The 12000-nt window shown below is 37.7% G+C and overlaps 1 protein-coding gene across 1 annotated transcript in view; it reads left to right on the plus strand.

The window, feature by feature from the left end:
• Positions 1 to 12000, plus strand: part of Lrpprc (leucine rich pentatricopeptide repeat containing) — a 96838-nt gene that overhangs the window by 67721 nt on the left and 17117 nt on the right. The window contains exons 26-30 of the mRNA XM_008823084.3: positions 3759 to 3827; positions 4599 to 4689; positions 7565 to 7707; positions 7846 to 7954; positions 11484 to 11610. Of these exons, the coding sequence (XP_008821306.1) occupies positions 3759 to 3827; positions 4599 to 4689; positions 7565 to 7707; positions 7846 to 7954; positions 11484 to 11610 (539 nt within the window). The remainder of the gene's footprint in view (positions 1 to 3758; positions 3828 to 4598; positions 4690 to 7564; positions 7708 to 7845; positions 7955 to 11483; positions 11611 to 12000) is intronic.

The following is a 12000-nucleotide window of genomic DNA, read 5'->3' on the forward strand; positions in this document are numbered from 1 at the left end:
TTTTTGTCTTTTTGAGACAGGGTCTCCCTGTAGCCCCAGCTGACCTGGAATTCACTATGTAGTTCAGGCTGGCCTGGATCTACCTGCCTCTACTGGGATTAAAGACTTGTGCGCTACCACACTCAGCTAGTTATAGTTTTAAAAATATTTTGCTTTTTTATTTTATGTGTATGAGTGTATTGCCTGCCATGTGTGTGAGTGCACCCATGTTGTACAGTGCCCACAGAAGAGGGTGTCAGATTCCTTGGAACTGGAGTTACAGATGGTTGTCAGCTGCCATGTGGGTGCTAGGAATCGAACCCAGGTACTTTGCAAGAGGAACCAGTGCTCTTAACTGCTGAGGTACCTCTCTAGTCCCAAGTTAGCTACATTTTAAGGTACTTTAGTTATCTTCCAGGAAGGGCAAGACTGGAAATTAAATCCAGGGAGAAATAATATATACAAGCAAAAATGTTAAATAATGACATGAAATTTCACATAGCTATTAAAGAGTCCTATGAAGAAGTGTGTCATTAGTTTTTTTCTTAGCGTCCTGAGGGTTCAGTAGTCAGCTTACTAAAGCTCGCCATGGGCCAGGCACTGCAAAGTTCTCTAGTCACAGATGAGCTTTCAACCTAACCAACCTCTTTCCCCTGGGGCTCAAATCTGGATTACTGACTAAACAGTGTAACTAACAATGCGAAGCTCTTTTAGTCTCAAATAATTTTCATGTACATTTTCATCTGAACCTCAAGAAACAAATTTTGAGAAGTAATTAAGGCAAAGAAATTTAAGAATATAGATGATGGAGTTATTTAGCAGTAGCCACAGAATTAGAAATCAGGCTGAGTCCCATTTTCTATGGCTTCTCCTACACTAGCCTGTTTCCATGAGTATCAAGACAACTTTCTCCAAAGTTACTTTCTTTTCTTGTTTTCTATGCCAGAGTCAGCTGCTTGTGACTTTGTGGGGAAAAAGCTCCCTTTTTATGGCTTTATGACCAGAAGTTTTGGATTCTAGTGCAGTCTTTGTTACTCTTTCCTTTTTTCTTTCTTTACTAGATGAAATTAAGAATTTTAACTCAATTTACCTTCCTTAATAGGGCCAGAATGAATCCTGTGTATACAAAACAGATTTTAAAGCTGGTTTTCTCCCAAACTGTCAAAATTTCAAGATATGTCAGTTCTCGTGTAAAAGTCAGGAGTTTATTTACTTACTGTCTCCTGTAATGCCTGGTTAAGAGGATTGTGGTCAGTTTATTGATAGAGTGTTCGTTTGACTTGCTCAGCAATATTTTCCTTTTTAATAGATGTAATCTTTAAATATATCTCTGAAGATTTTAGAGAGAGGGACCAGTGCTGAAGGGCTCACCGAATGCCATGATGCCTGAATGTCCTCCCTTGTCTAGGCTCACTACGGGATGCATGGTTGAATTGGGTTCTTGTTTCTTTTCTCCATTCTTGGGAGCCGTGTGCACATGGTTTTGCTTTTTACTATACTAGCTAGAGGACATGGTGATATAGTACTTCATTGATGTCAGTTTTTTGTTTGCCGTTCCCATTAGTACTGGCAAGAAAAATAAAGCAAGGAAAATTTTTGAGTCAAATTTAAGATCCTCTTCTTTGAAGTTTGAAATACAGTGCAAAATTTTTATTTCAAGTCACTTGGAAAATAATAAAAATAAGTTTATTCACACACAGTAATGTAATAAAGTTAGGGTAATGATTTTTTTGTTTACTTTTCATTGCCTATACAGTTGAACCTAATTGAATTGTAACTGCAAAAAGTTGTGTTTTGAGGCACAGTAACTCAGGTAGAAACAAACACGCTAGTTTCTCTGTTATAGTAACTATTTAACTTCACTGTGCATTGAATAAATTTTAACAAAAATCAGAACGACCTAGATGTTAGTTATTATTTTAATGAATATTAACCACCTTTTGATAATAGGTTTACCATCCCACTTAAAATTCAGTTCTTCCTCATGTGTTGCTTTTTTTTTTTATTTCCTTCAACTTTTGGTGTTTAAAATGAGATAAGCCAAAAACATTGGCTGCTCTAGCATCTTGAGAGATTTAGTTAATCTGACCTAGATGTTCTTTTGATGATTGAAATTTATATATGAAAACAATTCCCAATTTCAAAATGAAACATAGGGAAGATCTATGGTAGAAGTCAGTTGTCCTGCCAGTGATGAGAAGATTAATCAGCCCTGGACAGGAAGAGTTTACCCAAAGTTGTGCTGTTTAGGTCTTTTGGATTTGGGTCAGCAGTAATATTGGAAGTTGTGAGTATAGCCCTTGCATTTTGCTGCTTTATAAAGAGGATTGTTTTTTTTTCCAAGGGCTTTTTGTGTACGTCAATGTTCATTTTATACTCAGTATGATGTATGTGAAGCAAAGCAGATGTGAGGGAACCCTTGAATACAAATCGTGTCTAGATGTGAAGGTTAATATTTGAGTGTGTTTCAACAGTTAACTTACTCAGCATCTAATTCTTATATCTCAAAATAGAAATTTGCTCACACACCCTAAGCTGGACCAGTTTTTCTGTGCTGCTCCCCAAGGTGTAAGATGGTAGTTTCTGCTTCAGTTTTCAATTTAATATTGTGTAATAATTCTTGGTTTTAATTAGAAATAATGGGAGAAGCCACAATAACATGGTGGTATGCTCCCGTGTTCCTAGCTACTTGGGAGTCCGAGGTGGGAAGGTCACTTGATCCTGAGAGTTGGAGGTCAACCAGGGCAATATAGCAATACCCCATCTCTAAAAATACTAATAGTACTGTGGTTTACAAATAAGAGATAAGATTCAGGGATACCTGGTTTCAGCAACAGAGCAGAGTGGAAAGAGCAGGAACGGTCCCTCATGTGGGCTGGAGTGCAGCCAGGGCAGATGAGTGTGGAGTTGTCTTATCATGATGTTGTGATTGGAAATGTAGTGTTTAGTGGTGAAACCCTCTTACAGATGATGCAAATGCTGTCATTAGAGGGACAAATCCTTGGAATTATGTTGAAATGGTTTGTCTTTTTTTCCAATATCCAACATTGTGAAATAGGTGCTTGAAGCCAGAGTTACTGACTAAACCTTCGGAATTTCTAATTGAGGATGCAACTAACAAATGTCTCAGTTCTTGAAATAAACTAAGACTGAGCTAATGTTAAACATTTAGCTTGTTTCAGATGCTAGGAAGCACATCCAATAAGTGTTAGGACCTTTTTTTGTTTTTTTGAGACAGTATCTTACAGTGTGGACCTGGCTGGCCTGGAACTCAACTGTATATACCAAGCTGGACCCCAATTCACAGATCCACCTGCCTCTGCCTCTCAAATACTGAGATTAAAGGTGTGTACCACCATGCCTAGCTAGGATACTCTTATTGCTAACTTTTACAAGGCATGTTCCTTTTAAAAAGATTTCATGGAATGAGCTGCAAATGGTGGCACACTCCTTTAATTCCAACACTCAGAAAGCAGAGCCAGGCAGAGTTTTGTGAGATCCAGGCCAGCCTGGTCTACATAGCGAGTTCTAGGCCATCTGGGGCTACAGGAAGACCCTGTCTCAAATGAAAAGAAGCATCTTGAAAAAAACAACCTGAATCTTCTAGGCCTGGGTTAAATAGAGGTTTCATTTTATGTTTGGTTCTAATCCTAATTAAAGGTCTTTGATAACTGGGAGTAAGTTACAGGTTTCTTTTAATGCATATGTGTGGCAGCAAATTCATTTAAAAGGAAAACACTGTGGCTCGTTGTATGTTAAGTGCTGGATTTATTTTACAGACTCCAGGCATTAGAGCTCGACCTACAAGACTTCAGTGGTTTTGTGACAGATGTATTACCAGTAATCAGGTTTGTGCTTGATTTCTAATGTCTGATGAGAGCAATAAGCAAGTGTTGTCCTATGTGTCCTGACCACTTGAGGATTTCATTGTTAACCTCGGTGATTCCCCAGATAAGAGATAGCATAGTTCTTACTCCTGCAGTATGTAAGAAGTCCTAAGAATATTAGCCTGGGCCCTGAAGGTTTTAACTTATTTTCTTCTAATTGGTTTGAGCAAACTAATCTGGTTTGCATGGCAGTTGCTACCTGCTTTAGGACACAATGGTTGGAAAAGGTGGCTGGTGGAGCCCTGTGGAACCTCTGCCTTCCTTTACCAGGCTCAGTATATATGTCTGTTCATGTTGTGCCAAGGAAAACCATGGGGAAAGAGCAGTATGATGTTTGGGCGAGAGTTACTGACACTTGCATGCTCCTCACCCTGCTCCCTGCCTCAGGTTTCTCAAGACACTCCTTAGAGATTCCTTCATCTTAGTTACTCAAGCTGTGTTTTTGGTTTCAAGAGTGCTTTAATCCTTTAACTTAAAAAAGAACTTTTTATTGTGATGAAATGGTAAAACATACACAATGTAGAATCACTAATTTTTAACTTTTTCAGTGCACAGTTCTGTGGTATTAAGTAGATGCACTTGTGTTGTTGTGCTTGGCCCTTAATCTTCTGGTACAATTAAATCTATCCTATGGGTAAAGCTCATTTAAAGAGTATTCAACTGCTGTGTATCAACTGTAAAATACACCTTTTATACACTGTGAAGACTTAACCTGTTAATCTTATTTTTCAGGTTGAAACGCTGGAAAAATTAGTGGAGCTAACAGAGAAACTATTTGAATGTGATAGAGACCAGATGTACTACAGCCTGCTGAAACTGTACAGTAAGTGTGATTGCGCCTCCCACTTTGACTTGAGTCTGTAGAAGCTACAGCAGGGAAGTCTGAGGGATTGACAAATGCGGAGTCTTCAACAGAGGCCAAAGTGAACCCTGTTAGAGAATGGTACACTGTGTAGTGCTCATAATTTCTGACATTCTTACTACAGTAATGAGAAATTAAAAATCGTCATGACCAGTGGTTCTTCCTGTTCTCCTGGAGCCTAGAACTACAGGTGGCACATCCAGGTGTTAAAAGCCTACTGTACTCATCTATGCCTAACTGACATGAGACCCCTATACATACATTCTGCCTATATATAAGCAAGTGATGGGAGCAGGACCTGAGATCCTTATTTAATTAGAGAAATGATACTTCGAGACTGTAACAAGTGACTCATAAGTGGGCGATTTGGAAATGGCTCCACCCTGTCAGCAGTCACGTAACAACTATCAGGGTTATAAATAAAATGGAAAATCTCATCTTTTAGCTTTAATTCCATAGAAAATATTTGAAGCACTATATCTGTTCTCATAAAATTTACTAATGTCAAATCATATAGTGGAAAGCCCTTGGATCATTTAGTCTTTAAAGATGGAACTGTAACATCCAGGAGTGTGATGTGAATAAAGAGGCTGAATGTCCATTAGCTGGTCCTGGCCCAGGTTTGTGTGTGGCTGTTTGAGACTTAGAATAACAGATCTGTTCATCATTGTCTTAGTAGAAGGCCACAGGAGATACCGATTCAGAGAAGCCTGCCCATTTTACGCTCTTAAAGATTTTGCACATGGCAGCATGATTTGACTTGGATTTTTGTATTTTGTGACATTAATACATTTCCAGGACTTTTTCTCCCCTAAGGAAATATTTACTGAGCCATTCCATACTATATATACCAGTTCCACCTGTATTTTGAAAGGCTTCCTTTTTACATATTAAAGTCCATTTTAGCAGTTGTATCTGTAATGCCTGCCCTTCAGAGTCGGAGCTTTTTGCCTTTAAAATTTTTTAAATTTATTTTTATTTTATGTGTATGAATTGTGTGCATGCATGTAAGTGTGCCTGTGTTGTACAGTGCGCGTGGAGGCCAGAAGAGGGCTTTGGGTCCCCTGAAACTGAAGTTAAAGCCACTTGTGAGCCGCCATGTGGGTGCTGGGGACTGAACCACTGAGATTTCTCCAGCCCCTGCTTTGTAAAGCCTTTTTAAAAAGAAGATAATTAGCTTCTCAGAGTTCTCAGACTTTAAGGCATACAGTGGTAAATTATCCACCCTTTTTTTTTCATTGATTGGCATACTTTTGTTAAGTTAAAAATGATTTCCTGGTTCCCAGTACCTGAGCAGCGCACTGCTCCTGGCTCTTGGAACCACCTTCCCTGACTGGGGCTATTCCCCACTGTCCATGGGTGCCCTTTGCCAGACACCAGAAGTGTTCCATTCTTTTCCTTCTATAGAACAAAGATTCTTGGGGCTTGGATTTTTTTTTTTTTTTTTTTTACTCAAATAAGTTTTATACTTTAAAAGATAGTTACATATTTACAAAATAGAGGGCATTTTAATGAAGGGAAAATAAAATTAACTTCAAGTTAATTTTAAGTATGAGGTTTATATTAGTTGCATTGACTTTATTCTCAAACATGTATAAAGTAACTCTAAACTTTAGGTGAATTTCCAGTGCTTAAAAACAGAAGTTGGAATATATGTATGTTACCTGGGGGATCTGCTCATTTTTTGTCTTTTTCTTTATTGCTGGTTTCTAATAGAGTCTTGAGTGTGTTTTGCCATTTGTTCTCTAATGTTTGCACTGATAGTAATCATTAATTGCTGAAAAACGTTTATAGGGGATAAAATCTGGGAAAACTCCTCTTATTTTGCTGTTGGTATTTTTCTTCTATAATATTGAGAGACAGACGCATTCGTGTTTTCTCAATTGTTTGTGCTCTAAGGCCTCCCCCTAAAATGTTCCTTTTGTACGTGTTTGCGAATTAAAGCAAAAAGACATCTAAGTTCTTAAGACATCTAAAAAGACTGTCTTGTTCTTGTTATTTGAAAACTGGATCACCACATAAAAGTCACTAGATTGTTCAATATGAGCGAATCTGCCCATTTCCTTTATAAGAGAAATCTGTGTAAGAAATCTTGTAAGAGGAAATTATGGTGTTACCTGTTACCATAATAAATCTAAGAAATTACCCATCACAGAGATTCTTCAAGGCAGCAGATGAGATGAAATGACCTCTGTTCAGCTAAGGTGTAAAAGCATCTGTAAATTTGTCACTTTTAACAAAAAACATTTTCAGTCGTTTTAGTACCACAGCCAGCTACTAGGCAGTGTATGTTTTTATCATCTTTGCAAGCACTAAAGGACATGAGTTGTTTATTTCTGATTTTGATTTTTACATTGATCAATTTCTCAGTTACTTTAAAAACAAACTTTTTATCAATGTGATTTTCTTTGTTGTTTGTTTTCATTTTGCTTTTTTGAGACAAGGGTAGCCACCTGACCTGGAACTTGTTATGTAGATCAGGCTGGCCTCGATCTCACTGAGATCTGCCTGCCTCTGCCTCTCTAGTGCTTGTACTAAAAGTGTGCACCACCATACCCGGCAACATGATTTTCCAAAGCATTGAATAAAGGTCTGTGTATTTGTTTATGGTTACTTTTTTTTTTTTTTTTTAACAGGTAAGGTATTTCTGTGGCTTACCCTTACTTAGAAAGGCACACAGAAAAGTCTCCTCACCTTTGGGCTCCAGTGACTTGTGTTTTCTCTCCCTGAAGGCAGCATTTGGAATAACACCTACTTCAACCTCAAACAAGGAAACCTTCTAAACATTTTCTAATTCTATTTAGTTTATTCCTTTCTGCTTAATCCTGTTCTACAGAAGTGAATAGCGACTGGCAACGAGCAGATGCTGCCTGGAATAAAATGCAAGAAGAAAACATTATTCCCCGTGAGAAGACACTAAGATTATTAGCAGAAATCCTGAAGTCCAACAACCAGGAAGTTCCATTTGATGTTCCTGAGGTAATTTACTTTTAGCCAAACCCTAACAGATTTTTTTTTGTAGCAATATATTTCTAGGTCCCAGCTTAGCCCAATTTTTTACTGCAAAGGTTGCTATATTTAGCCATTTTTGTTGAATTGAATAATTTTGTTTTCAAGTTGTGGTTTGAAGATGACAGACATTCCCTGAGTTCTTCGTCAGCCTCAACTGTAGAAGCAGATATGGAGAAGACTGTGTTGGAGGCCTGCAGATTGAGAAAGTTCAGAGGTAAACGCGCACAGGAACTCCTTCCTAACAGCAACATGCCAGAGATGCTCTCGGATGGATGTCACACATGTGTACGCACGCACGCACGCACACACACACACACACACACACACACACACACACACACACACACACACACACACACACACACACACACACACACACACACCCCTCCATATACACACATGTATTAATTTAGCAAAGACTAATTGGCTCATTTGAGAAAATTTAAGTGTCAGCTGAATGCTAGCTGGTAGTAATTTTCATTTTTATTAGTTAGGATAATGGCATTATAATTTATAATACAATATCCTTGTCTTAAATGAAGATCTATAAAGTATTTAGAGATGAATAGAACAAAGAAAGCAAATCTGGCCTGATGTTAAGAATAATTTTTTATTTGTTATGGGCATATGGGAGGTCACATTTGTAATGATATTCTTCGGTTAGTTGGGTTATTTTGAAGCAGGATCTCACTATGTAGCCCAGACTGACTTCAGATATTACCTTTTTAAAAAGTTGTTTTCAAGTGAAAACATTTAAATAATTAAATATAATGCAGTCATTCAGCTAATATACATATTATATATTACAGGGTCTCCCTGTAGCTCCAGCTGTCCTGGAACTCAGGTAGACCAGGCTGGCCTTGAACTCACAGAGATTTGCCTGCCTCTGCCACCCAGGTGCTGGGATTAAAGCTATGTGCCACCATGCCTGGCCTTCAGCTAATATTTTTTTAACCTGTTAATTCAGAGTTATGTACTGGGTTTGTGTGTCTCAAGATTCAAATGCTTAGCAAAATATAATTTGAAAATTGAATGCCTGGAGTAGTAGTATTTTTCTGATAGTTGTGGTAAATGGGTTTGGTGTGTTGCATTGCTAACCTAAATGGACAAGTTGATGGATAATAATTAATACAGATATCCTTATTCAGCAACAAATGAACTATTGTATGTTTGTTAGTATGTGGGCAATAATGGCATTACATCTTTACTTCTTAGCCCCCTTAAAAAAATATATGCAGGGTATACTGAATAATAGATTTCTTTGCAGTCTTGTTCTTAAATGTCATAATTTTAAATGATTCTTTTTTTTAAATTTTTAAATCTTTGTGTTTTTTTTTTTATTTAAAATTTTTTAAAATTTTATGTGTATGAGTGTATTGCCTGCATGTATGAGTGCACCCGTGTCGTGCAATGCCGCAGAGGTCAGAAGAGGGCTTCGGATTCCCCTGGTACTGGAGTTAAGGATGGTTCATAGCCACTATGTGGGTGCTGGGAATTGAATCCAGGTCCTCTGCAAGAGCAGTCAGTGCTCTTAACTGCTGAGCCATCTCTCCAGCCCCAATAAAGCTTTGATTTTAAATTTGTAATGGATTGATAGTGTCATTCACAAGATGACTTCCTGCTGGGTGTGGTGGTGTATGCCTTGAATTCCAGCAGAGGTAGGTGAATCCTCTGTGAGATGGAGGCCAGGCTGGTCTACATAAGTTCCAGTGAGACCCCCTCAGAAAGAGAAGCAGTTAGAGCTTGCTGGGGGAGGACAAGTCTTAATCAAATGTAGTGGGTCACACACAATGATAATGCATGAAAGTAGGGTGGGGACTTAACTGGGAAGAAGTGGTTTGGCACTAGTTGGGGGTGATCAGAATGAATGGGGGAGTAGATATGATCAAAGTATGTTATATATGTGTATGGAATTGTGAAAGAGGGACTGGAGAGGTGGCTCAGCAGTTAGGAGCACTGGCTGCTCTTTGCAGAGGACCCAGGTATGGGTCCTAGCACCCACATGGTGACTACCAACCACCGTTAACTCCCATTTCCATGGGGTCTTACACCCTCTTCAGACCTCTGCAGGCATTGCATGACTCAGGTGCACTTACATAACATGTGGGCAATACACTAATACACATAAAATAAAAATAATAAAATATTTTTTAAAAAAGAAATTGTGAACGAATAAGTGGTGGAGGGAGCCATTATTTCCTCCCATTTCCTTCCATGATACTAAAATACATTGAATAGACCAGGTGTCTGCTGGAATAGTCATTAATAATATAATTCCTTCTTATGTGTCTATATATGTTTTTATTTTCTACTTTTTACTTTTACCTAGTACATACAGGTATTAACAGACGTCTGGTACAAACCTAATATAGTGGGACACTCCTTTAGTCCTGGGACTAGGGAGGCAGAGGCAAGGGGACTTCTATGAGATCAGGTCAGTCTGGTCTACATAGCAAGTCCCAGGCCAGCCAGGACTACACAGTGAGACCCTGTCTCAGACAAATAAACCAAAAAATAAAAATCTGGTAATAAGGCACTTAGTAATTTAATCTCTAACAAACAGGGATTGTCCTTTGGAAGGCTTATATAATGCTGATTGCCTTGTATCACCATTGCTTCTGTTCACACAAATCTGTTCTTCCTAACTAAGGTGCAACTAATACAGATACTGCCGTATCTCCTTTTCTTACCAATTTAACTTCAGATTTTACATAAGGTTTGGATGTTGCCATTTCAGTTTTGTTGAGGAATAATGAAAACTCCCCTTGCTTATACATATGCCAAATTTTGCCTGTTCAGAAGTTTCTAGAATGTTTTTCTGGACAGTAATGTCTTACCTGTACTTACTTAAGTATTCTGTATTTCTTTACATTGAGTTTTATGTTCATAGAAGGCTGTCTGTGGTAGTTCAGTTTTTCTCAATCTGTTGTGATATGTTTATACATACAGGAGTGGATTGTAGTTTCAGTTGGCTGTTTATAGCCAAGCAATTTTATTTCAGAAAAGTAAGTGACTGAAAAGTATAGTTACTTCTCTTTTGGTAACATCTTTTCATTCTCTGACAGTTATTGTGAACGAGTGAAATAAAACTGTTAATCAGTCAAACAAATGTTGCCTAGTTTACTTGTTAGGTATCTGTATATTTGAAAAAATTGTATGTTTTTGTGTAAGTCCTGTCGTAGCCAAATAATTTGATCTCCTAATTTTAGAATTATAGGCTATATTCGCTTTAATGCTATTGTGTTGAAATGCTAACTATTGTAACCACCCACTTATAGATTAAAGATAACTTGAAAGTGAATCTTTGACTCCCCTCAATCTAAATTATACCTCTGGTTTATTTGGACTTTAACACATATTTTGCAGTTTATTTTGAAACTAGTATCATCTTTTAAAGTCACAAGAGCTACTTTTCACTTTTTTTATTAGTATGAACATAATTTATTGGCCTAAAGCAAGGATGAAAAATAATTTTAGAAGAAAATTCTTTCAGGAACCATGCATTTCAGTGGGATGGTAGTTTCTGCAACTGTCATCTGTCTTTTAAAAATTTGAAGAAGGTGCTTGCTTGATCAGCACCTATCTATGGAGTGGTTATAATGGGTGGGTATTTGTAAAAGAAAAAAATGGAAATATGTGCCTAAAGGCTTTGGGGGTTTTGTTTCGTTTCTTTTGTTGTTGTTTTGCTATTTCAGAATAATATTGTCTTCATTTTTATTTTATTTTATTTTTCCCTCTTGTAGATGCATTTACGATGTTCCTGGAAGCACAAAAACAAAATGTTGTATTTAACAGTGAAACTTACAGCACTCTTATAAGATTACTGTTGTCGAAGGACAATTTTACAGAAGCAATGCAAGTGAAAGATTTGTGAGTATAGGCTCATTTTTCATTTTCAAAATCTTTTACTTTGGAGCTGGGCATGATGGCACATGCCTTTAATTACAGCACTTGGGAGGCAGAGGCAGGTGGATCTCTGTGAGTTTGAGACCAGACTGGTCTCTATAGTAAGTTCCAGGTCCGCTGGGGCTACAGAGAGACCCTGACTCAAACAAAAGAAAAAATTTTCGCTTTAAAAAATAAAGTATGTTATTTAATTGTCTCAATTGCCCTTAAAAATATAATCAAAGGTGTGAAACAGGGTCTCACTGTGTATTCCAGGTTGATCTCAAACTTGTAACAATCCTCCTGCCTTAGGAGTTCCGCAGTTATAGGTGTGTGTCACCACTCACTGCTCCTTTGTTTTGGTACTGACAGTCA

The sequence above is a fragment of the Nannospalax galili genome, unplaced genomic scaffold, assembly GCF_000622305.1.
Source record: "Nannospalax galili isolate Female #2095 unplaced genomic scaffold, S.galili_v1.0 scaffold286, whole genome shotgun sequence".
NCBI lineage: Eukaryota > Metazoa > Chordata > Mammalia > Rodentia > Spalacidae > Nannospalax > Nannospalax galili.